At 56.2% G+C, this 25482-nt stretch overlaps 3 protein-coding genes across 3 annotated transcripts in view; 2 read left to right on the top strand and 1 right to left on the bottom strand.

Annotated features, from left to right (window-relative positions):
• Positions 1 to 25: 25 nt before the first annotated feature.
• Positions 26 to 13444, top strand: CNPY3 (canopy FGF signaling regulator 3). The gene is made up of 6 exons (XM_008167037.4): positions 26 to 246; positions 1487 to 1610; positions 4979 to 5075; positions 6838 to 6960; positions 7259 to 7376; positions 7580 to 13444. Exons 1-6 carry the CDS (start codon positions 132 to 134, stop codon positions 7816 to 7818), a joined length of 816 nt encoding a protein of 271 aa, XP_008165259.1. The 5' UTR covers positions 26 to 131; the 3' UTR covers positions 7819 to 13444.
• A 2431-nt stretch (positions 13445 to 15875) lies between these two features.
• On the top strand, positions 15876 to 21029 carry GNMT (glycine N-methyltransferase). Its single transcript, XM_065589921.1, has 6 exons — positions 15876 to 16131; positions 17535 to 17662; positions 18506 to 18619; positions 19318 to 19460; positions 20103 to 20224; positions 20511 to 21029. The coding sequence occupies exons 1-6, from the start codon at positions 15926 to 15928 to the stop codon at positions 20680 to 20682; spliced, it is 885 nt and encodes a 294-aa protein (XP_065445993.1). The 5' UTR covers positions 15876 to 15925; the 3' UTR covers positions 20683 to 21029.
• A 1781-nt stretch (positions 21030 to 22810) lies between these two features.
• Positions 22811 to 25482, bottom strand: part of PEX6 (peroxisomal biogenesis factor 6) — a 28285-nt gene continuing 25613 nt past the window's right edge. The window contains exon 17 of the mRNA XM_065589919.1: positions 22811 to 23952. Coding sequence (XP_065445991.1) covers positions 23816 to 23952 — 137 coding nt within the window. The 3' untranslated portion in view covers positions 22811 to 23815. The remainder of the gene's footprint in view (positions 23953 to 25482) is intronic.

Below are 25482 nucleotides of genomic sequence, written 5' to 3'. Positions count from 1 at the left end.
GGGCGCTGCTGTCGTTATAGTGACGTTGGGGGCGGGAAAGGAAGGTTCCCGGAAGTGAGTGTGGAGGAGCTGCCTGCCCAAAGCGCACGTTCCTCGCGCCCCCCAGCGCGGCTGCTCCCCGTCCCGCCGCCATGGCCGAGCCGGGCCCCGCCGCCGGTCTGCTGCTGCTCCCGCTGCTGCTGAGCCCGGCTCTGGCCGGCGGAGCCGACGACACCGAGTGGGTCCGGCTGCCCAGCAAGTGCGAGGGTGAGGCGGCGGCGGCGGCGGCGGCGGCGGCGGCGGCGGCGGCGGGGGGGGGGGGGAAGTCGGGGTCACTGTGGACCGAAGGATCGGGGGGGGGGGGGAGTCGGGGATAATGAGGGGTCTGGGGGAGGAGGGTGGGGAAAGTCGGAGGCAATGAGGGGTCTGGGGAGGTCAGGGGGAGGAGGGTGGGGAAAGTCGGGGGCAATGAGGGGTCTGGGGAGGTCAGGGGGCAATGAGGGGGCTGGGGGAGGTCAGGGGGAGGAGGGTGGGGAATGTCGGAGGCAATGAGGGGGCTGGAGGAGGCCAGGGGGAGTAGGGTGGGTCTGGGGCAGGCAGGGCGAGTGATAGGAGGGAGAAGAGCACTGATCATGGCCCCATGTGGACGCTCTAGAGGAGCGACAAGCAATCTGATAGGGTGAAGGGGTCCATGGTATCCCACGCAGCCCTGGAGGAAAGGAGGACAGCAGTTTCCGTGCTGACAGTTGTGGCTTCTGGCTCTTTCCCCAAGTTTCTCTCACTGCGGTTCATAGAGGCACATTTCCTGTAGTGGGTGGGGAGAAGGCACAGTGAGAAAAGGGAACTGCTACTTCTTGCTCCAGTGGTCATGGCTCACTCTGTCAGATGTTTGGGGGGGGGGGGGGGAGGGTTTCTACAATGCAAGGCATTTAAGCAAGAAAGTAAAGGAGAGACCTAAGTATTGGGGGGAAATCCCATGCCAATAAAGAGGGTGGTGATTGAAGAGTGGGACAAATAGGAATAATAGATTCTGGGGGGTAAGGGTGGGGGGAAGAGGCAGGCCAAAGTGTGTGGTGGGGGGGGGGCGGGGAAGCAGCGGAGGTTGTGGTGTGAAATATCTAGAGACAGGGTGAACTGCTTGCTCTGGGTGATGGTGCATCCACTGACTTGAGTGTCTCTAGCATTTGAGTGTCTTTAGCAGTTGCACAATACTTCACTAATTTCTCAACTGAAAAACTCTGGAATTAAAAACTCCCTCTCCCAAATACAGTAGCTGGGGTGTCTGGCTTTGTGTGTTGTCTTGTCTGTTAAATAATTATAGAGAGTGTTCCCTGAAAACAAGCTAGATGAGGACACTTTAGTTAGTCATGCTTAACTCCAAGCATCTGCTTCTAAAATAGCCCTGCTTGCTGAAAATGGCCTACCTGTACCTAAAACAGGCAAGATCTCTAGGAGGGCAGTACAGTTCAGTATGCCCACTAACCTGTTTGTGTTTTTTCTTCTCCAGTGTGTAAGTATGTGGCAGTAGAGCTGAAATCTGCCTTTGAGGAAACTGGGAAGACAAAGGAGGTGATTGACACAAAGTATGGCTTTCTAGACGGAAAGGGGTCTGGAATCAAGTACACGCAATCGTAAGTGAATCAGTCAGTGACATCCACTCAGTGGCCCTCTTTGCTTCTCCTCTGGATTAATAAATACCTCCACGAAGAGCATTCACAAGCAGGGGGTGATCTGGCCACCTACCACACTTGGGGGAAAAGGTTGCTTCTCCTGTCTCTAGAGTTATTCGTTTTGGCAAGATATGATGGATGTTGAGTCCCTAGCAGGGTTTAATGGCAGTGGTGCTGCTCCACATGTTACCAAGAATTGCAGATCCGAAGCAAAGTCACGGGGGGTTGTTTGAGCGTAGCAGTGCTGCACAGTTCGAACTCAGGACCTCTGTCATCTGCAGCAAGCTGGACTGAGATTCTGCTGCTAGCTTTCTGTAGCACTCTGGCAATTCTGTGGCAGCTTCACTTACATTTTGAAAGTAGGCTTTTAATTAATTTTAATAGGCGTATCAGTCCAATGGGCCTGGGTCACTGCTGCTAAATTCCATTTCCCTTATGCTTTCCCAATACACTCAACTGTCAACGTGCCTTAGATATCTGCATTGTAGAAGTTGTCATACAAAGGTGGGGATTCTGTAAGCTGAGGAGTGAACACTTGGGGCTTTGGGTACTTGGGATTGTAGGATAACCATATTAGCTGGATTTTTCTGTGGTCAGGGATGAAGTAGTAGCCTAAGTGATAATTATTTAAATTCCAATTCAACTCCAGAGTTAACAGGTCACTGGGAGAGCAGTGGTGCGCTTCCTTAGACCTGCTTCAGACTCTGCCCGCTTGGGCAAACCTCACTGCACCAGTTACATTCAGTTCACGTTTTCTAGCCCTCACAATTGAGAAGGGAAGAGAGCCTCGTAAAACAAGAACTGAGATTCCGAAGCACATTTCTGTGATGAACATTACTGCTGCAGAATACATGGCCCTGATCGGAGCCCTCAGGCAGTCTCTAGGCTAATAATCAAAGCTTGAAACAGCCACTTGCCAACACAAGACTTTTCTCAGCGAGGGGGAAGTTCAAGCCATCAGTTTCTGCAGAATTTCTGCTTCCATTGACCCTCTTCTGCCAGATGTAGGACGGTGCCAGTTGTCATTGCTGTTAATCTCAATTTTTGTCAAGGCAGTTAGGTCCTATTGGGGCTGTGCATAGAGACCGTTTGGGCTGAGGCTTAAACAAGACATCTGCCTGCTTCTTAGGTGTTTTGCACAGGGAACCCACTATGCTGCTGCTCAGGGTCTGCACTGGCTGGCAGTATGTTTCTGGGTGTGGTTCAAAGTAGTGACTCTAACCTACAGAACCCTGAATGGCAGGGGCCACCTGTCTCCCCCTCTGTGACAGCAGAGGTGGAGCCCTTGAAGTGTAAATGGGAAGTTGCTCCTAACAGGATACTCTCTCAAGGCCTGTTGACTTTGGAAATAGCTTCCCCACCCTTGGTTTGCCACTGCCTGGCTTTGTGAGCTTCCAGTCATGCTGCAAAACCCGCCTCTTCTCGGAGGGAAGGGGTGTGCTGATAAACGGACCAGGTTTGTCCAGTGTGGGCAGTTACTGCTTCAGGATCACTCGGCAGCTTATGTTCCTGTCGGAGGAGGCAGTTCAATTCATGTGGGACGGTATTAATTTTCTAATTGAATGTAATTGTTTTTCAAGACCTTGTTAGCTTGAAATCTAGTCACTTTCAGAACTCCAGGGATGTTACCTGCCCCTGAAGCATGTCTGCATTGGAGCTGAAGGGCTGATTTCCTGCACTAACTCTGATCAAGCTAGCTTGCTAAAAACAGCTGCCCCAAAGATGATCCTGTCCGATACCCTAGGTATGTACTCAGGGCTGCTAGCCCGCCAGCACCATCATGGCTACGCTTCTATTTTTAGTGTGCTAGCTCAGTCAGCGCTATCGAGAGTATGTCTACTCAAGCTTGACGTTACACTTCCAGCTGCAGTACAGACAGACCCTGAGTCCCCCTTGCCAACTTCTGTGGTTTTACAACCACACTCTTCTCTTCAAATGTTTTTCTCCTCGGCCACTGTGAGGAAATACAGATACAAAGAGAAGAAACTGGCTATGGTGAAACAGTAATCCTGGGGGGAGGGATAGCTCAGTGGTTTGAGCATTGGCCTGATAAACCCAGGGTTGTGAGCTCAATCCTTGAGGGGGCCACTTAGGGATCTGGGGCAAAATCAGTACTTGGTCCTGCTAGGGAAGGCAGGGGGTTGGACTCGATGATCTTTCAGGGTCCCTTCCAGTTCTATGAGAGAGGTATATCTCCATACTTTTTTAAATATAAGGTTGCTGTGTACACATGGTGTGTATTGCACACAAAGTAAACACACTTTTTTCATTTGCCCTGGTTATAAGTTTCAGCGTAGCAGCCGTGTTAGTCTGTATGCGCAAAAAGAACAGGAGTACTTGTGGCACCTTAGAGACTAACAAATTTATTAGAGCATAAGCTTTCGTGGACTACAGCCCACTTCTTCGGATGCATATAGAATGGAACATATATTGAGTTTATAAGTGTTACCGGTAACAATAGTGGGTAAACAACTTCAGGCACCAGTGAGATATTGTAAGTTGATGGGGGCCCTTTAATATGTGTCTGGTACCTAGGGTATAAGATTGGGGCTGTACATTATGTTTTGAGCCCTCAAGATTGCAAAGATCTGCCAAACATGAATTGCCTGAGTCTACAGCAGGCAGCTCCAGTCAGTTGCTCAGAGTTTTCCTGTGCAGTGGACGAGACACTAGTGGTTTCACAGCTACTATTCAGACCTTTGAGGGCAAAAATGCACCTTCTAATGTTAGTTCCATTCTGCTGCTGCTTGGCAAAGCTCTGGGCAGGAGCAGAGGCTGGCTCTGACGCTAGCAACATGGGATAAGGACCAGAAAATGAAGGTGGTGATGGGGGTTATGCAGCAGAGACCTCTTCTCCCCACACCTCCCTTGCAGTAGCCAGGAGTCTCTGGGAGAGGAGTGAGGTTGCCAGGAAGCTGTGATGGAGGAGATCGTCCCTCTTTCAATAGCTAGATGGAGGTAGGGGCGGCACAGGGGTGGAGCCCCCACCCCTTTACAGTAGCCAGGGGCTGTGGCGGTAAGAAGAGGGATCTTTTTCCCATTGGCACTTGGAGGGAGGAGGGTTTGCAGGCAGGCAGTGGAGTTCCAGTTGATTAGGCACTTGCCATCAAGAGGCCGATACCTTCTGGAAAGTGGAGCCTTTAAGCCGGCCCAGGACCAGCAAGCTGCAGAGACTAGCCACTTCCCCAGCCCCCTCATCTTGTGTCCATCTCTAGCCAGTGGTCTTAGTCCTCAAGCTAGAATTTTTGTAGCCCTGTTAATGGACTGTAGCCTTTCTTGGGGAGCGGTACTAAATCCTTCCCCGTTTCACCAACTTTTCCTCGGCGCAGGGATATCCGACTGATCGAGGTGACAGAGACCATCTGCAAGAGACTGTTGGACTATAACCTGCACAAAGAGAGAACTGGCAGTAACCGGTTTGCAAAGGTTTGTACCATTGCTTGTTCCCTCTCACTGGAGCTTTAATCAGACACCCCTAGGCCTTGCCGAGAGCATCCATGTTTGTGTCCTTGGTCTGCATCTGCGAAACAGACTTCCCAGGTATAGAATTAGCTTCTAATGGAAGCTGCTCTGTTCTCTCCCTCCCTCAACTTGCTAGTGTAACCACCTCTCCATGGCCCTGCTGGTGGGTGGCATGCAGCCAAGAGGCCTGGTGGGGAGGTGTAGCAGACCTATTCTCATGGCTGGAGTGGGGGGTGCTCAGGAAGGTGTGTACTGAGTGGCTTCTCCCACCTCTGGTTTGGGGTCAGGTGCCGATTAACAATTCCATTGTAAAAGTGTAGGTCGAGATCGCTAGCAGCCCAAGTTAACGCGCCACTCCAGTAATGTTAAAGCTAAGGATAGTCCCATCCTCTGGACTGTCCCGTGTCTGTTTGCGTTGTGGCTTTGCACCTGCCAGGGTTTCGAGGGAAGCAGTGTGATCTGCTATCAGTGTGGCAGAGAAAGCTGTGAAACCCTGAATCTTGCAAGGCCTATGCACAAGGGGGCAGTGTGTCCCAGAGAACTGTTTGGGTTTGGTTGGGTTTGCCTTTTCCAAAGGCACTTCGTGCAGTCTCAGGGCTGGGCCCAGGGGCCATGCCTGTGATGGAAGAGGTAGGGTTCTGTAGAGACTACATCAGCCCAGAGAATGAGCTGGGGCTTTAGCAATGGGGAAGCAAGGCTTCCCTTTCCAAAGGACTGTGTGGTACTGCTGTACCCCACGGTGACTTTATCCTTTTACAGTCAGGCCTGTCCCTTTAGCGATCCCCTCTCGGCTCACATCCAGGCCACGTCTGATTCCTGCCACTGCTTCCTCTGGAACGCTGCTGGAATCCAGCCTTTTCTGCCTGTTCAGACAGCCAAGACTCCTCATGGGCTGCCAAGGACTGCATCCTCCTTGCTACCCATATTGCACCAGCCATTTGAAAGAGGGCTGCTAGGACCATCTTCCCTGGCCATCGCTCACATTATCACCCTCCTATGAGTCGCTCCCCTGACTCCACACCAATAGCAAGCTGCTTGACCTTTTAGGCTCTCTCCAGCTCTGCCCCTCCCCTCTTATATCCCCTCCCCCTTCACCAGGAATGCAGCCTCTTCCTCCGGCTTGTCTGCTCCTCATGTATGGAACGTCCTCCCCAAACTGAACCAGACAGCTACTGCGCTCTCCTCCTGCATCTAGAACCAGGACGCTGACAAGGAATCAGCCACTACGTTAGCCGCCTTGGGGGCAGATGAGGAAAGTCCGTGCTCATTCAGTCATGGAAGCACACACTTCAAATAAGTGTGATAGCCTTCTCCCCTGCCCTCCTCCTCAGGCTGGTCATCTTCAGTGGCATGTTCTTCATGTCTGTCAAGCAGCAAGCGTGTTAGGGTCCTAGTCCAGCTGGAGCTGCTGGGTGCCGTACAGAGGAGGGCAGGTAGCAGATAAGGCCCAGGCTTTCACACCCTCCTGAGAAGTGGACAGGCTGCTCAGCCACTTGCCCCTGAGGCTTCTCCCTTCATGCTGCACTGGTCCAACGACTCCTGGTGTGGGTGCTGGTGCTGCACCCCCTCTTCTGCAGGGCTCTGAGCTGGCTCCCACGTAGGGGAGCTGCGTGTGAGTTCTCCTCTCTCCCTGAGTTCCTGGTGGGTGGCGCAAGCGTCATGTGGGTGGAGCTGGGATTCTGCCCGTCCCTGAAGGTGGGGCACTCAGGTTACTGTGTCTCCTTAGGGAATGTCGGAGACGTTTGAAACCCTGCACAACCTGGTGCATAAGGGGGTGAAAGTGGTGATGGACATCCCCTATGAGCTGTGGAACGAGACTTCTGCTGAAGTGGCTGACCTCAAGAAGCAGGTACTGTCCACACGGTAGCACAGTGTCACTGGGGGCGCTAGCGCGGAGTGCAGTAATGGCTGGGAGGCCTGTCCTGCAGTGTCTAGGACTCTTTCTGCTGGGCCGGGGGAGATCTTGGAAGATGGGCTCAGGCTGGGTGGGGGTGTCGTACTCCAAGAGTTCACCGCAGCGTATGAGCGGTCCCTCTTTGGGAAGCTCGTCCTGGAGCTGCGCTTGCTCCCCACGTTGTGAGGGGCCCAGGGAGTGGGGTTAGTAGGAAGGTCTCCTGGTGCTGGACTGTGCTTTCTGTCTGCACTAGTGTGATGTGCTGGTGGAGGAATTCGAAGATGTGATCGAGGACTGGTACAGGCATCACCAGAAGGAAGACCTGGCTCAGTTTCTCTGTGCGAACCATGTGCTGAAAGGGAAAGACACAAGTGAGTTTCACTTCAGCAAATACAAGGGGGCATTGGCCTCCAAGCAGAGGCAGCATGCATGCTCTAGTGCCAGGGTGATGGGTGCAGCAGGGGAGTCCGAAGAGCATTAAAACACTCTCTGTGAGCAGGAAGGGGGCACAGGGTGGGGAGAGGAAACCTGACAGACTCACTCCTCCCTTTTCTCCATTATGTCATTCCTACAGGCTGCCTGGAAGAGCAATGGGCCAGCAAGAAGGGAGATGTAGCGACCACGGGGGAGAAGAAGACAAAGAAAAAGGGTGGCAAGAACAAGAAACCAGCAGAGAGGAAAAAGAAAAACAAGAAGGAGAAGGTTGAGGAAGCAAAAAGCCACCGGGACCCAAGTGCTGAAGGGAGCCCTGAGGAGGAGGGGGATATCCAGCCGAAGGCTCCCCTTGCGCACAGCCCAGCTGACGAGCTGTAGTCTCTCGGACGCTGCACACCGATTTGCACCCCATGGTAGGGACAGCGAATGCTCTGGACACGTGGGATATTGGATGCGCTCTGGGCATTGCAACAGCCAGTTGTCTCCCAAGACGGTGACCCCTTATTTCTGAAGGGAAATAAATTAGAACTCTTCTAATTTATTGCTCCAAGGGCGGCTGGGTGGAGATCTCGCCGTAGCTAGTCAGCATTACCGTGAGCTGCGGTACCACGTGGATCACAGATGTGGAGTACCAGCCGCTGGCAGAGACCCCTGCACACGCAGGGCAGCTGGGCCGGACAGGAGATGCCTCCTGAGTATGTGGAGCTTGTTAAACTCCTCTTAATACTTCCTAGACAATACAGATCCTGCCTTTAGCGGGAGAGACCTTCCACCCTCTGCTCTTCTCCCTGCCGCCTCGTGCCCAGCTTGATTGTATTGATGAGGGGGTCTGGAAGTGGTGCTGGGGTCCCACAATGAGTTATCCTCCCGCTCTGCAAGCTTGCTGCCCACCCCTCTCCCGTAGGACCATTCCATTCAGGAGCGCCCATTCCAGCTTCCTGGAAGCCTGTGGTTCCTGCTGTTACTGCAAAGAGGGGCCTTCACCCCCCTGTTGACGTCCTGTTCCATTTGATCTAGCTTTCATTCCCCCATCTGCACCATGGGCAGCAGCTCCTGGCTTTGCAAGGAGGGGCTCCCTTGTATTTTATGCAGTTCTTTGCTACCTGTTGGCGGTTTCTCTAAGGGTACGTCTATACTAAGCAATCGATCTTCTGGGATCGATTTATTGCGTCTTGTCTAGACGCGATAAATCGATCCCGGAAGTGCTCGCCGTCGACGCTGGTACTCCTGCTCCGCGAGAGGAGTACGCGGAGTCGATGGGGGAGCCTGCCTGCCACGTGTGGACCCGCGGTAAGTTCGAACTAATAGTTTGACTTCAGCTACATGAATAACGTAGCTGAAGTTGCGTATCTTAGTTCGAAGTGGGGGGTTAGTGTGGACCAGCCCTTAAAGTGCCAGTAGATATTAACACCCTCCCTGTGGGGTGCAGGAGCAGGACCCACTATGGCCTGCAGGGGCACCCAGCTAACTTCGAAAGCCGTCTTAGTCCCTCTTGCATGTGCCCAGGAGCCTCCCATCAGCTCTTACCGCTCATCAAAGCACGTGGGGACCCCAGCCTGGGAGTGGAGTTAAGTCTGGTCCAGTCCAGCCAGGCTGACCTGTGATCTCGGCACTGCAGCTCACCGAGAGAGCTGTTCTGCTAGAAGTAGGTATGTTTCTGAGTGCTCTTGGGTCCCACCAGCTCGATCACGTGTCATGGAATATTCCCAGGTAGTGAGAGACTCATTGGTCTGACCCTGTTTTTCAGGCTAGTGAGCGACTGTTGGTTCCCTCCCCCGGGCAGGGCACCATACTCCAGGCACCAGCACTGCCCATTCTTGCCACTGTATCACAGGTCTCGTGGTATTTGGTGTTTTCTTTAAAACCTCGGCTCCTGGCGTCATGGGGTTATGTGAGAATCTCAGCTTTAGAATGAAGCTGTTTCTAGCCCTCGTGGCTGCAGGGGACAGCTTGAAAGTGTCACCAGTGTGACCTGAAAACTCCAAATGTGTGGTGGTTTTTAATCTTCTTGTGGGGATAGTTGGGGGCTAGCCCCTGGGTTCTGAATGTGGGGGGTTGGCCCTGCCACTTAAACGCAGCCCCAAAGGCACACTTGGAACTAAGCTTAGAATTCTTTTTAAGCAAGGCCACTTTACACCACTTCCTGCTGTGGAGTAATCCTGTAATGCAATTGAGTGACGGCAGCGGGCGTGGGGGTGGGTCGGTGCGACTGGGCACGGGCGACGGGGAGGAATGAATGAGAATATCTGGTGTGACAAGAGCTTTTGTCCTTTCAGTTTCGTTCTATGGCAACTCCAGCAGTTACTATAACTGTACTCTGGAATCCCTTACCCAAAGCAAGGGACTTGGCATTCTAGTTAGCGAAACTGGCCTGGAGCAGCTGAGAGCCTCATGGCTACCAGCCCTCTCTTCTGGAAGGTTATCCTCTGATCAGCTTTGTCCTTCTCTCTTCCCCACACAGTCCTCCCTTCCCCTTATTTTTCTCTTGACAAATAGCGTAGCTTCCCCTTGACCCACTCCTGATGTAGGATTGGCCTCTTCACCTGTGCGGGCTCACAGCTACTGCTAGACATTGGCGTCTGCTTCTCAGCACGAACACGTCTCCTGCTCAGAGCTGCTGCTGGGTTGCAATGTGCCGGTGGGGTAACGGGCCACTGTGCATTCAGGAGAGGCGCTCCATGCTTTGAGCAGGGCAGAAGCCCAGCTGCCTCCCCATAGCCACAGTTGTGAGGCACTGGGCAGGACCCAAATGAAGGGCCGGTCTTGGTGCGTTGCTTTGTAATTGCCAGGCAGGAAATCATTCTGCTCTGAAGCTAACGGGGGGAGTGGAGGCTTCTGGGGGTGCGTTTGGGGATGTTGAAGGATGATGCAATGGAGATTGTAAAGTAACAATGGGAAACAGGCAGCTGCTGCTCAAGGAGAAGTGCTCTGCAGCGTTTGTAATAGCAAGCGAACACACACCACCGGGTGGGATTCCCTTCTGCAGCTGCAGAACATGCCCCCCGGCCAGCACCTTGCACGGGGAAGGGGACAAGCTCTGGAGGGGCAGGGGAGACTTCCTGTATTCATTATGGTTCGAAGGCACCATCCGCCTCTGCTTCCTTATAGAGGAACAAATTCAGTTCAGAACAGAGCTCGCCTTATTACAAACCCTAAATGGCAATTGAGGCTCCCAGCTAGGCATCTGCTTCTCCCTTGACTTCCAATGCAGACTGGCTACCTCTCCTCTTGGCCAGTTCCTGCCACGCTGCAGCAAATCAATCCAGACCCAGAGAAATGCTGCCACTTCCAGGGGCTCTCTGAACCAGCTGCACTCCAGGTTTCCCTCTTCCCTGTGAGGTGAATGGCTTCTCCCTCTTCTCCCTGAAGAGAAGCGAGAGAGGCCAAGATGGGCTCACGCCCCAAGCACCATGGCAGGATTTCTGTACAATGGAGCTGCCACCGCTTCCCTTGATCCTCATATCTCACTATTAGGAACCTTTTCCTGTTACTCTGCATCTTCTCTTCTTACCGCCTCCTCCTTGTCTGAGTTTTATCCCCGCCCGACGTATCTGTACCAAACACTGGCAGACTTGTACTGCTGTTTAAAATGGGGGATTGCTGAGAAAGTGAGGAGTCTTGTTTTTCCCACATTCCCTCTGTTTTTGGGCTTCTCTTGAGGTGCCCACTGTGTCTTTTTCCAGAAACCCCCTGCTCTGAAACACACCGCTCCTGCAAGCTGTAATTACACTGCCCAGTTTGTTGCCATATCACATGACATCCTCCTGGAGCCAGCTCCATGGGCTCAGGATCTTAGCGTTTGACTCTCTTGACTCTGGTGCATTTTAAGTTCTCAGCTTTAATGTTAGGGTGGGGTTAGGGTCACTTTTGGAGAGGGTGAAATTCACGCTGAAGCCTGTGCTGGGCTAGACAACTTGCTGGAGAGTGGGGGAGGGTTGTACAGTAGGGCTGGCACATTCAGGGATCTTGCTCTCTGCATTTCATCCTGAAGGACTTTCCAGAGCTCTTTCCCGTATTCCTCTCTGGGCATTTCTAATTTGCCCATCGCCGTGGTGTCTGAGCCAAGCAGTTGTTTCACTCCCCACCCCAGAAATACCTCCTGTACATAATGCAGCATTGCGTAACAGCACATGCCTACAGGCTGGCAGAGCATGCCCCCAAACCTGCCAGGGCCGCAGAATGTACCCCCCTCCCAGGTGCCTTAGAGGATCACTGCAGGTACAATTTGGCTAGCACAGAGGGGCTAACTGGCAAAGTTCTACTGGCCCTTTTCAGGTAGTAATGAGCTCTGCAATCCACAACCTCCACTTTTCATCTACTGGGACAGCCGCTACCCCAGCGGCACAGCACCTATTAGGGCTGCCCCTCCCTTGCCTACACTAGACGCTTCCATCACTGACTTCAGCTCTGGTAGTGCTAGCAGAGGCTAGAGCCCTCCTGGAGATGGGCTAAAGACTGCCAGTGGCATTGATTAGACTTTCTGAGCAGGCTTAGATGGGGCATTATGTGACAGTGTTAAAAATGCCAGCGGGCTGTCAACATGAGGGCTCCTAACCCCCCTGGAAGCTGTCCTGAGCATAAAGGGCTCCTTGGAGACAGGCGCACCTCCCAGATCACCAGCACCATTCCCCAGCGCAGCGAGAGGGGCTGGGTATGCCATACAGACCCCCAGGCCCTAGCACATGCACAGCTGTGAGATGCTGCAATGCAACCCTTCCCTCTACACTTCCCAGCTCTTCCCCCACTCCGTGGCAATGTGAGACCGCGAAGTGCAGCACCCGCGCAGAGAGATCACAAGACAATGCTCTGTGGGCCTTCAGTAGATACAATCCTCCAGTAAAGCTGCTGCTGGAAAATCCTAACTAGAGACTCCACAGAGCCTGGCTTGTTGCTTTGGTTTTGATCCATGCCTCTCACCCCTGTGGTCTAGGTGCTTGTCTGGCCTTGAGCCCAGTTCCAGGTGGGGTTGCTGAGCCCAAGGTGAGGCTCCTGGGGTTTGTTTGCACATTGTGTTTGATTCCCCTAGTGCTTTGCAGTGTTTGCTGCTTTGGCCAAGATACAACAGCTGTCCAGGGTACTCCCTGACTGTTGCTTAGCGGGGTGATCAGTTCTGCTCTGCTGCCACGTAGCTGTTTGCGTATTTGCAGCCGAAGCCTTTCTGTAAGGGTTTGTGCCAGTAAGTGTGATGCAACTAGGGCAGGCCCTTGCCAGGTGCAGCTCGATGACCATAAACACCGAGGGGGGAGACAAAGCCCAGGTCCAAGCCAGAGTGATTGCAGCCATTGAGACGCCCAGAGATTGCCTGCAGACGTCTGGAATAGGAGCACGGGAGAGTTTCTCAAATGAACGGGAATCTTAAGACTCCTTATCAAGAGCACTGCAGCAAACTGGGCCTGCCCTGGGAACGATGCCGAGATAGCATCCAGCTGCCTTCAGCCTGAACCCCAAGCTGTACAAACCCCTGTGCTGGACAGAGGGAACCTGTCTCTGACAGAGACCCAAATCTGTCTGTTACCTGGCAGCAGCGTTGAGATGGCTCAGAGAGGCTGCAGGGTTTCCATAGGTGGGCATGGCAGCGAGCTGGTGCATGCACAGGGCAGGGAGGGTGCAGGGGCTCTTTTTATGCCCGACCCAACACAGGACAGTCAGGCCCTGTTTGCAGTTTGACTCAGCACCTCACTGTTCTCAACAGGCTCGTGGGTGATGGTACCATCCTAGGCTGGATTACAGAACCCAGCCAGTGGTGATAGAGCAGTAGCTGATAGCCCTTCCCTATGGTGCTCCTATTAACCTCTCATTTTTCGTCCCCTGTCTTCCTACATTTTGGATGAGCAGTTGTATCTTAAATGTCTAGGGCCCTTTTGGCTCCATAGCCAGCTCTCTTGTGGTGGTGTAGAGAGTGGCCTATGTGAATCTGGTTAATGGTCACACAGTTTCAACCTGAATTCACTCTTGTGTGCTATTTGCGTTTATTTTTAAATAAACTCCAAGTCTGTTAATGGTTTGTTTTGTCCTGTTTTCTAAGTATATTAACCCATCTCACCTCTCTCTCTTCCCAGCTGGAATTTAACCTTAATCCCATGTTTATCTCAAACATTAGGCAGCTGCAGTTGTGATGCCAAGAGAACAAAGGTCTGAACTTCAGGTCAGAAATGGGCACCTACTCTGAATTGTGGGGATGAGGAGGTGCTGTGGTGTAACCCAGAATCCTCTGCATTTCTGCAGTCAAACCCCTTCTTTCTAGATGTGTGGACAGTAGCATTGTGTATAGGAACCTGACTCCTAGTCTCCTGTTGGGTGTATGAATTGACACTGATCTAGCAAATTGATTGTGGGGTCAGTGTGGAATACTTGCTAAAACTTCCCCTCATGCAACGCAATGAAGAATGTTTAATGTGAATTGGACGACTGGGAGATATGTGCAAACAGAAGCTTCCAAAAGTCCCAAGAATGGGACTCACTGAAGTGCAAGTCTGAGTTGGCAGAAAGCTGTAAACACAAAGTATGGCAAATTAAAGGGGAAAAGCAAAGTTTACCAGCTCTCCCCCTAATCTATATCTCAGGGGAGTAACCCGTGTGCGCTTCACACCTCGCTACAGGTGGCCAAGAAATGGAAATCCCTTCCCATGGGAAATGTTATTTTTGGAGAAAAGTCCTAAATTGGGACAAAAAGCCAAATCCTGGCATTTTTCACTGGAAGGGAGTTCTGGAAAAAATCCATTCCAGAAGAACCCAAACAATTGTTCAGCTGATGGGACTGGCTGCCTGGAAGGCAGAGAACGAAATTGACAAGGAGCTTTCCAGGCTGGTGACTGGAGAAACTGGTCTGGGCGACTGAGCTGGGGCAAGAGCAACTCCTGGCAGTTTCATTTTCTGCCTTTTCACTTTCTGCTGCTTGCTATGGGGCAGGGAGCAGCTTTATTTCTGAACGTTCCACCCAGAACTGCTGAGCCACTTCCAAGAATGGAAAGTGAAACATTTCATTTCTCAGGCTTGTTTTTTTTTTTATTTTATTTTATTTTAAACTCCAGTGTCTCAGTGAGTGATGGTGGAAATTAGACATGCAGCAGGGCCCTAGGACCCTGGTTCATAGATGTCTTCCTACCTTCTGATGAGAAGAGTTGGATTTGGCCGTGTGATTTGCCAGCATGTCCCTCATGCAGCACATACTGAGTGGAAAGCACCATTGGTCTCTGCATTCAGTTGGACTGGGTATAAGAACATTGAGTGCAGTCAAAGTATATGGATTCTCATGTTAGCAGATGGCATGTTTAACACTCCTTTCCCTAGTTGGAGGGTCCTTGTGCAAGCGTGAATAGCCTAGAAGCAGACAGGAGAGGGGTTGGGAGTTGCTGGAGGGAAGGAAATGCAGCAGAACCAAGGAGACTCCCAAAAGCAGGGAAAACTGAACGTAACAGGAACGGAGGATGGAGAAGAATGAGCAGAACAGCAGTTTCCTATGGACGAGTACGTTTTCCCTCTCGCAACGCCACATGGGACCAAGTACTGACCAGCTGATAATGGAAAGTTTGGTTCGTAGGGAAAGGCTGTGTTCTGTCTGGACAAACATTCTCCCCTCCTCCCCGCCCCTGTGGTGGTAGCTCGGTCAAGGGAAGGATTCTTCCGTTGATCTAGCACTGTCTATCCTGGGGATTAGGTTGGTTTAACTATTTTGCTCAAGGGGATGGATTTTTCGCACCCCTGAGCACCATAGGTGGGTTGATTTTACTTTTTAGTTTAGACCTGGTCTTAGTGGTCGCTGTGTAGCATTTGAAACAAAAATCACAGTGAGTCGAGGGGAACCTCCTGGGCTACTGAGCAAGGCTGAGGGTTGCAGGGCAGGGTTGCTGTTTGCTGTACTTAACTTTCAGGGGTGGCAGCAGTGGGGGGCTCACTGAGAACGGTTGTAGAAAATATGGCTGGAGGATTTTTTTCCTGCTCAGCTGATAGGACCCTGCAAGCAGCAGCCAGTCACTAGGGTTTTCTGAAGAAGTGAGAGGGAGCCAGGCCCACACCCCACTGCCATGGCGACTGTCTCCCTTTCAGCAATGAGGAGTAGGGGGTGTGTGGTGCTCCAAGAGCAGCCCCAGGTCTGCGGGGTGGCCACCTTTGCGCTGGTGGGCTGGGCCGGGGGCTGATGCAGCCCTGGTGTTGATTGCTCCAGGAGTAGGGTGACCAGACAGCAAGTGTGAAAAATCAGGACTGGGGTGGGGGGTAATAGGAGCCTATATAAGAAAAAGACCCAAAACTGGGGACTGTCCCTATAAACTCAGGACATCTGGTCCCCCTCTCCAGGAGCCCCAGCCTCGAGGAGCTAGAGAGCTGTGTGTCCCTGGGCTGGGAGGGGTGGGGCGAGTCGGGGGGCGGTGCAGGCCGGGGGCGGGCCGGAGCGGAGGCGGAGCGGCCCGGGCCCGGCTCCAGCTGCAGCGGGCGGGCGGCCGGCAGAGCGCGGCCGGCGGGCGGACGGGCAGGAGGCGGCGGCGGCATGGTGGACAGCATCTACCGGACGCGGTCGCTGGGGGTGGCGGCCGAGGGGCTGCCGGACCAGTACGCGGACGGGCGGGCGGCGCGGGTCTGGCAGCTCTACATCGGGGACACGCGGGGCCGCACGGCCGAGTACCGCAGCTGGCTCCTGGCGCTGCTCCGCCGCCACCGCTGCCGCGCCGTGCTCGACGTGGCCTGCGGCACCGGGTGAGCGGCCCGGCCGGGCTCGGGGCGCGGCCCGGCGGCAGGGGGGCGAGGGAGCCCGGACCCGCCCACCCGCTGTGTGTGTGTGTGTGTCAGTGTGTGTGTGTGTGTCACACCCCCCAGTGTATGTCTGTGTGTGTGTCACACCCCCTGTACAGCCTGCACCGTGTGTGTGTGTGTGTCCCACCCCATACAGCCCCCCGTGTGTGTCACACCCCCTGTACAGTCCCCCCGTGTGTGTGTCACACCCCTTACAGCCCCTCCGTGTGTGTCACACCCCTTACAGCCCCCCCGTGTGTGTGTCACACACCCTGTACAGTCCCCCGTGTGTGTGTCACACCCCTTACAGCCCCTCCGTGTGTGTCACACACCCTGTACAGCCCCCCCCGTGTGTGTCACACCCCTTACAGCCCCTCTGTGTGTGTCACACACCCTGTACAGCCCGCACCGTGTGTGTGTCTGTCACACACCCCTGTACAGCCCCCCCAGTGTGTGTGTCCCACCCCGTACAGCCCCCCTGTCTGTGTCACACCCCCTGTACAGTCCCCCCATGTATGTGTCTGTGTGTCACACACCCTGTACAGCCCCCCCATCTGTGTGTCTCTGTGTGTCACACACCCTGTACAGCCTGCACCATGTGTGTGTCCCACCCCGTACAGGCCCCCCCAGTGTGTGTGTGTGTTACACCTCGTAGAGCCCCCTGTCTGTCAGATCACCCCCGTCTGTGAGATCCCCATACACTCCCCCCATGGCTGAGAGCCCCATACAGCCCCCCCCTGTCTGTGAGATCCTCGTACAGCACCCCCATGTCTGAGACCCTGCCCCCCGTGAATGAAATCCTTCATACAGCCCTCCCCCCATGTGTGGGACCCCGCCATCCCTCTCTGTGTGAGAGTGCTGTACAGAGTGGGGACCCCCCCCACATGGGTGTGTGTGAGATCGCTGTATAGCCCCGCCATGTGTGTGACCCCCCTACCTGGGTGTGTGGGGGAACCCCCCTACCCTGTAGGTGTGACCCCCACCTCAGACCCTTCCCCCCACTGTGTGTTTGCAGGAACTCCCCTACCCTGTGTGTGTGAGATTCCCCATACATCCCCATCCCTGCGTGCGCTCCCCCACCCCGTACATCCCCATGGTGTGTGTGGGAACGAACCCCTGGACTGCCCCATGTGTGTATGACCCCCTGTACAGCCCCACCCCATGTGTGTATGAACCCCTGAGACAGAGGGGAGCGCCCCACTCTGTGTATGTGAGACCCCCTGTCCAACCCCCCCCAGGGCCTGAGGGGGAACCCCTACCTCCATGGAGCCGGATGGGCTACCCCATCCCTGGCGCGCACACACAGGCACCCCGCTCTGTGTGACGCCCCCTGCGGGTGTGTGTCATGCTCTCTCTGCCCTCGGCAGGGTGGACTCCATCATGCTGGTGGAGGACGGGTTCAGCGTGACCAGCGTTGACGCCAGTGACAAGATGCTCAAGTACGCCCTGAAGGAGCGTTGGAACCGGCGGAAGGAAGAGGCCTTTGACAAGTGGGGTAGGCACAGCGCCCTGGGACGCACACTGGGGCAGTGTGCCTGCCCCTGGAGTGCTTTGGGGTGGGGAACAGGCGCTGAGAGGCCCCAAGTCCTGTCTTTTATCCCCATGCGACACTTACGCCTTTGGTTTCCCTCGGAAATGAGCAGCTTGGACTCTGAACCCTTCCTGGTTTGTCTCTGGCTGGCCAGGAGCGCGCTTGGGGCTGGACAGGAGAACAGCTTCCGGCTGGCACTGGGGGGTGATGCCTCTGTAGCGGGAGCCCAGATTGCCCTGGACTCCTGCTGCTGCATTGAAACGCCTGACTAGCCTGCTGCCGGCTCTGCCAGGCTTCCCCCGCCCCGAGGAGATCAACGTCCAGTCCCCAGGTGCTGTAGGCTGCATTTCCAATGCAGAACGCCCTCATGGGACCCCCGTCTCCTGGGACCTGTTGGAACATTTCCCTGGCGTAGGATCATCAGCAAGTGTAACATGTTGCGTGCGCCTCTTCCCTTGACGTCACTGATATCACACCCTGTTCTCCCCCCTCGCACGATGCAGCACTCGCTTCCCCTGGCTGGCTTTGAAATGGGAATAATGTCCCGTGCCACCTCCCCAGGATAGCGAGTGTCTCAGTGCTGCGGCTGTCGCCTTTGGCCATGGGAGTGCCTCTCCGAGCCGAGCTGTTCAGCGGTGTATGGGGGTGGTGCTTTCTAGGCTGCAGTGGAAATGGGTACTGCCCCTCCCCGCCCCATCTCTGAGGCAGGAGCAGTGGGGATCTGTGTGCAGGAGGGAAGGTCCGCCAGCCCAGGGAAGGCAAGGCCTTTGTGTGTGTGTGTGTGTAACCAGCTCTCGTGTGGTGCAGTCATTGAGGAGGCCAACTGGCTCACCCTGGACAAGGACGTGCAGAAGCCGGGAGACGGGTTTGATGCTGTCATCTGCCTGGGAAACTCCTTTGCGCATCTGCCTGATTTCAAAGGTGAGCCTGGTGAAGAGCGTCTGCTTCCGGGGACCAGCCCTGCAGCCAAGCACTGAGGGCCGGGGGCAGGTGCGAATGCAGGGCTCTCATCTCCAAAGCACCAGCCCCCGCAGCTGCCAGGCGAGGCGGGCCCACCGTCCCATTTACTGCTGAGACTTGCTCAAGCTCACGCTGGGATGGCAGCAGGATTCGATCTGCCAGCCCATGCTCAGGCTGCGTCCAGAATACAACCAAGGCCCCGACTCCCCGTGTGGTGCAGGAATGAGGGACAGAAGAGAAGGTTGCGCGGCTCCACCTAGGAGAGTCCTGGATTCTGGGACTGCTCTAACTTACCCAGTGCTGCAGCGGCCCTATATGGGCAGTGCGTGCCAGCCGCCCCGTCCTACCCTAGCCCCCCTCCCTGCCCCAAGGGCACTGGGCTGTAACTGCTCCAGGGCCCGTTTTTGCTAGGGCGTTCCTGGATGGCCAGTTTTGGCTGTGCTAGGGCCCGCCTATCTCCAGCCAGGAAATGGGGCTCGCGGGGAGGCGGACTAGCTTAGCTTAGGCACGCAGAGCCCCAGAGGCCCCAACATGTCCACTGCTTTCTGTTGGCACCACTGCAGGACAAAGCGAGATGCCGGGGGGCCATGGGCAGCTGGGGTGGGGGACGGGCTCTGGTGCATTGCAGAGGGGTAGCTGAATCCCGCCTCTTCGCCTAGGTGATCAGAGCGACCATAAACTGGCCCTTAAGAACATTGCGAGCATGGTGCGACCGGGCGGCCTCATGGTCATCGACCATCGCAACTACGACTACATCCTGGCCACGGGCTGCGCCCCACCTGGCAAGAACATCTACTACAAGGTCACTGCCCTCCAGGCCTGCCCGGTGGAGGGGGAGGTCACCAGGGGTCAGGGGACTGCTCTGTTTGTTGTGCCCTATTGAGGAATAGGGACAGGGCTGACTGGCACTCAGTGATGTGGGGATAGAGGTTTCCCGCCACCCCAAACGTCCTCCCCGGCCACACCACCTGGCTCTGGCGGCCCCCCCTGTCCATGCCTGTGGGCTCCAGTGCCCTGGTAACGTGAATCCTCACAGCTGGCCTGGTGAGAGGGAGCAGCTCTGGCTAACGGCAGACAGGGCATAGGGAGGTAATGGGGGAGGCTGACTTGACTGGAGTCATAGGTGAGGACAGAGCAGAGAGGCTGCAGGGCTGAGGCTATGGGAGGAGAGTGCAGCAGCTCCCTGTGTGCCCTCGGGTGTAGCTGCGGCCGGAGGCGTCGCTGGGTGCTGTGCAGAGCACACCAGGAGAGCAGGCTGCATTGGGGGTTGGGATTGGCGCATCACCACAGCTCCAGGCGGGCAGGCTCCATCCCAGAATGAGTATGCTGGGGTGACGTTCGCCTCCCCCCACTGCCCTGGGGCAACTCCCCGCATTGTGCCTGGGAGCTGACACACGGGAGGGGAGGAGGTAACAGGAAGCTTTTGGCTTTTTGCCCCGCCCAGAGTGACCTGACGAAGGACATCACCACATCCGTGCTGCTAGTGAACAACAAAGCCCATATGGTGACCCTGGACTACACGCTGCAGGTCCCGGCCCAGGAGCCAGAGGAAGCCCCGGAACTGAGGTAGGTGCTGGCTGGCACAGTCATCTGTGGCGTGAGGAGGGGTGGGCCCCGATCCACGTGCACACGAAGTGTCTGGGCACAGGTCGCACGCAGCAGGGGCATGTCCTGCTTTGCCCAGCTGGGGACTCCTGTAGGCCTAAGAGAAGCCCCAGCCCTGGGTGGCGTAGCTGCCTCCCTGCTACCCCGACTCCCCCGTGCACGGCAGGCTCACGCTGGCACATCCCAGAGCCCCCCGCAGGCGCCTGTCCCAGCCCCTCAGTGTGGTCTCTCTTCTCTTGTGTTCCAGCAAATTCCGTCTCTCCTACTACCCTCACTGCCTGGAGGCCTTCACGGAGCTGCTGAAGAACGCCTTCCAGGGGCAGTGCCAGCACAGCGTCCTGGGCGACTTCCAGCCCTACCAGCCCGGGCAGGCCTACACCCCCTGCTACTTCATCCACGTGGTGAAGAAGACAGGCTGAGGTGCTGCCTGGGGCTCCCGGGCGTTGCTGGTCGGACTGCGCCCCCGGCCGTGTGGCAACGGACGAGGAGATGGAACTCTTCGCCATCTTCCTGTCTGAACGGCTCTGCTTGGGCGGCTGATGGGACTCTCCACCAGCCGGCCGCTTCAGGGGAAGGCCCCAGGAATTGCCTGTGAGGCCTGAGCAAGGCTCGGTGGCTGGCTAGACCGGCCCATACTGCTGCTGCTTCTCGCATTTGTCAGGCTGCACCGGGGTGGGGGGCGTTTGTCTGAATCTCAGGGCTGTTGAGGGCTCTCCAGAAGGCTGTTGCGAGGAAAGTGAAACAACGCTCATGGAGAGTGACCCGCGCACGTGGTCCTGGTGTCTGTTCTGCGGCTGGGCTGGGGATGACTAGCTCAGAGGAGGCGGGAGCAGGATTCTGCTGGTGCCGGTCATGGGGATCTCTCCGTGGTGCCACTGGGCCCTTGGTATGGAGGAGGGACAGGGCCAGCTCACGCCTGGAGTCCGGAGCAGAGCCTGTGTTCAACTGCGTGCTCCAGCCGCTGCACCATCTGCCTGGCCATTGCTGCAGATGGCAGGGGAGGAGAGACACCCCCCCCCAGAGCTGCCACTCTGCGCCTGTGGCCCCCCCCCCCCCCCCCGAGGGGCTGAAGGGCCCTGTGCAGGGCGTCCTGGGAGACATAAGCTCCAGGCCCAAGTGCTGTGGGAGCAGGGTACCTGTGGGCCACCCAGCTCTATGCACCCCCTCACTGAGAGCCCGTTCCCTCCACATGCAGCCCAGAGGGCTGGGAGATGCTGTGGGTAAGGCCCAGGCCATTGGCTCAGGCACTAGTAGCAGCAGCAGCTGGAGAACGTACCCCCTGGCTCCAGTGTCAGCAGCCGTCAGGGGCCCGAGCGAGGGGTGCGGAGTGCTGCCCGGGAAGGGGAGGCTGCAGCTGGTGGGTGGCTGCGCGGTAGCAGGAGCGTGAGCCTGAACCGGGTGCTCGCTGAGGGCGAGGAAAGGAGTCGAGACAGAAAAGGCTCACAGCAGGGAAACCCACAGCCAGCTGGTGCGGCCGCTCAAGGCTGTGAGGAGGGGGCGGGGGAGTCCAGTCTGGCCTGCCAACAGCGAGTACCCGCCTCCCTCCCAGCGCAGGGCTCGACCTGGCTGGGGACGGTGGCTGCTGTCCAGCCCCAGGATCCTGGCCCTGAGTTAGCTTCCTTTGGGTGTTGTCAGCAGTCGGCCCGGCGAGCTCCTAGCAGCACGTCCGTGGGGGTAGGGAGAGCCACAAAGGGGTAGACCAGCCGGGAGGGGGGCACTCGGCAGGGCTGGGTTGGGTCAGCCCCAGGGCACTGCTGCTGAAAAGGGCAGTGAGGAGGTGCTCTGGGGGGGCGGGTAAGGAGAGGTGGCTGCTAGAGGCAGGTATCACTGGCCCCAGAGGGGAGATGGCAGCTTCAGGGCCTGTGCTCTGAAGGGCTGTACCCAGCACTGGTGCCCATCCGGCTGCCTCAGGCCAGCTCCCGGGCAGCACCCTACCCTGCACCTCCTCTCCCTGCCCATCAGGGTGCCCATTGCCGGGCTGCTCTCCCAGCACCAGGGGAGGGTAAGTGGCCATGGGGGGCTGGAAAAGGGGATCTGCTGCTACAGCAGGCTCAGTCCCTCCCCGGGGTGCCAGGATCTCCCAGGGGGAGACTGCCAGGCCTGGCCCCAGGCTGATGGGCTTCATGCTAATAGAACTGGTGCTAAATGGTGGCACCGCTGAGGATGGGCTGCTGAGATTCCCCTGGGAGGGGAAGCTAGGGCCAGACCCAGAGAGAGAAAAGCTGAAGCCAACGTCACTGCACGAGTCTTATCGCACCACAGTGTCCTTGTCCTCAGAGAGCCAGCCCCACTACGGCCCAGCCCTGCTGGGTCCCGCGGCCTGTGCATAGACCCACCCTCCCTGCCCGGCTCAGCTCTGCCCCTGCAAGCCCCTTGTACAATGACACTGAGCAGGGCTTGGCCAGAGTGCAGTCTGCTTCTTGCAACCCGCGTGCGTGGTGAGTCAACACGCCCCTGTGTGCGCAGAGCGTAATGCCCTCTCGCAGCTCTCTGTGAACGCCTGACCCCAGCTGAAGCAGGGGCAATAAATGCCCACACACAGCTGAGAACTAGACCAGAAACTCCCCCTTTATTTAGAAAGCCCGCGTACAGTATTTACAGCCAGTGCAGTGTATGCCCCTGCCCACTGCCTGTGCAGCCAGCAGTGTCCTCACACAATGCAGGTGCTCCGTGCCTCTGCCTGGTGTAGTGCCCAGGCCCGTGTGCTGGGAGCTGGCCAGGGGGGTTCAGAATCCCTGCAAAAACATCTCAGGGGACCCCACGCTGCTCGGGAACCCACGCTTCCACCCTGCCGCTCTGGCTCCCCCTCCTGTCTTGTTCGTGGCTGCCTGAGTGATCGGAAGCACCATCCCTGCCTGTAGTGCATGTGTCAGCGGGGAAAGCAGCAGGGGACCCTCCCACCTCCCGGTGACTAAAGCTCCACCAGGAAGTTCTCTCTCATTCGGGATGAGATTCCCCTCCATGCCCAGGGCCAGCACGAGACCACCCGTCAGTGGTGCCAGGTTTTATGCTGGCCCTGTAACCGGGGAGAGGAGTTGTGGGTGTGAATCCCCCTCCCGCTGATCCTGAGCGGAAGGAGTCTGCTAATTCCCTCACATCCCAGGGAGGCTGTGGGAGAGGGGAGGATTTTTCACTCCTGGGAGACAATCCACCCCCGAGCTCAGGATCTTTGCCTACGCCAGGGGGAGGGCACGGGGTCATGGGACAATCCATGACTAGCGCAGGGTCTCACAGGGGCTTTGGTCGCACTCCTTTCCCTTGAGATCCACAACTCAGCTCAAAGCCCCTTCCTCACACCCCAGATTACGGGGCGGGATGGTGGCTGTGGGGGTGAGGGCCAGGCTGAGAGGTTGGAGGAGGGGGACTGGGACAGAGGAGGAGGAGCATGAACCCCAGCTGTGCTGCCGACCGCCTCAGATCCATGGCTAAATGTGCACCACGTCCAGGGTTGGCCAGGAGTCAGCAGGTGATGACGCTTCCATCTCTCCACTTCACCAGCCCACACGCCTGTTAGGGCTGTGCGTGCTCCTTCCCTTCCCTTCCCACTGCAGGCTAGCAGGCAGCAAACTTCCGCTGGATCACTCTGTATGTGAGCAGCTCCTGCTCCGAAACCGACGGCTGCAGCCTTGTGGCAGCTTGTCCAAAATCCTCCATGGTCAGAACTAGAGCGGAACTCTCCGTGTCCAGCCCTGGGGAAAGAGTCACACAGGCACCTGAATGCAGACAGCACAGGGAGCTGGTCTTCCCCCCCCACAGCCCAGGAATCTGCTCCCAGCCAGGCAAGACCTGACAGCCCCCACTCGAGACTCTGCACAAGTTGTTAAACAGCCACATGAGGCTCTCACTTCACCCTGCGCCACCCCCTGTTGCCTGCCTGCCCACCTGCCTCCAGCCCCCTCCGGGCCTTCCTCTGACATTCAGAATCATAGCTTAACAAAAGCTGCCCAAGCCTAGGCAAATAAGAAACTGCCTTGTGGGAAGGCAGATGCATGAACTCAATTCGGGCGGAATGACTGGGCCTGGAGAAGGGCACCCTGCCGCATCTCGCAGTGGAGAATGTTCTTTAGCCCCATATTCTGGAATCATGTGATTACGGGTGACTATCAGCTCTCGGTTTTGTAATGAAATTTCTAACCATCATGGTTGCGAAGAAAAGCTCGAAACTGTGGCCCGGGTGCCACCTAAGAGCTCCGAAATCAGAAACGAAAGAGAACCCCCAGTCTATTCTCTTCTTAAATCCCAGGACTTTGGGGGGCCTGCCTGGTGACTGTGGGCTGGCAAACCTCTGAACCCCGCTCTGCCTCGTGCACATGGGAGCTGCCAGTGACCAGAGGGGATAGCTCGTGCCTTTCTCCCCAGCCAATCCTTTCCACTTTAACCTTCCACAGAGAGAAGCTGCAGAGCAGCTGATGAAAAGAATAAAGAGGGGTGACGACAGAGAGCAGAGGAGACTTCCTTGCTCCAGTAGCAAGCGTGCCTGCAGACATTTTGGGGTTACATGGGGGGCTGTAGTCCCTGAGCCAAGCTGCGCGTACTCGGTGCTCACATCTCCCCACCCCCACCAGCCCTTGGTCACCTTCGGGCCGTGAGGCACCCGGCTGGGATCAGACTGAACAAGCCCTGGTGGGACTGGTCTCAGAGCCTGGTGCCAAGCCCATCGCTATGCAGCTGCCTTGTGCCGAGAGCCAGGGAACAAACAACCCAGGGGGAAGTGGCTGACCGCCAGGATGGTGGAGCAGAGTCCAGTTCAAGCCCATTTATATAATGGGCTGAAGAAGTGAGGTTCTTACCCACGAAAGCTTATGCTCCCTATACTTCTGTTAGTCCTAAAGGTGCCCCAGGACCCTCTGTTGCTTTTCACAAATTCAGACTAACACGGCTACCCCTCTGGTATATAATGTTTGTTTACCTAGCTTAAGGCACAGGCACAAGAGAGAAAAGGTTGCAACGCCACTTGGTGACCAAACAGCCATTGACAAGTCCCCTTTCAGTCGCTGTCACGACCGCGGCTTCGGCAGAGCAGGAAGGCTGGTTCCCAGGGCTCTCCCTGCGGGCTGACATGCGGCTCACTCGTCCCTGGACAGAGCGTTTTTTAAATCTGACTCTCGGTTTATTTTGCCTCGCTCGGCCCCTTTTTAATACTGCGGAATTAGACAGCGTGCTGAGGAGCCAAACCCGGAGAGGGAAGCCAGGATCACGACCCTATTCTACAGCTGGGG

This window comes from Chrysemys picta, chromosome 3 (assembly GCF_011386835.1).
Source record: "Chrysemys picta bellii isolate R12L10 chromosome 3, ASM1138683v2, whole genome shotgun sequence".
Taxonomy (NCBI): domain Eukaryota; kingdom Metazoa; phylum Chordata; order Testudines; family Emydidae; genus Chrysemys; species Chrysemys picta.
This window is presented reverse-complemented; position numbering and strand designations above follow the sequence as displayed.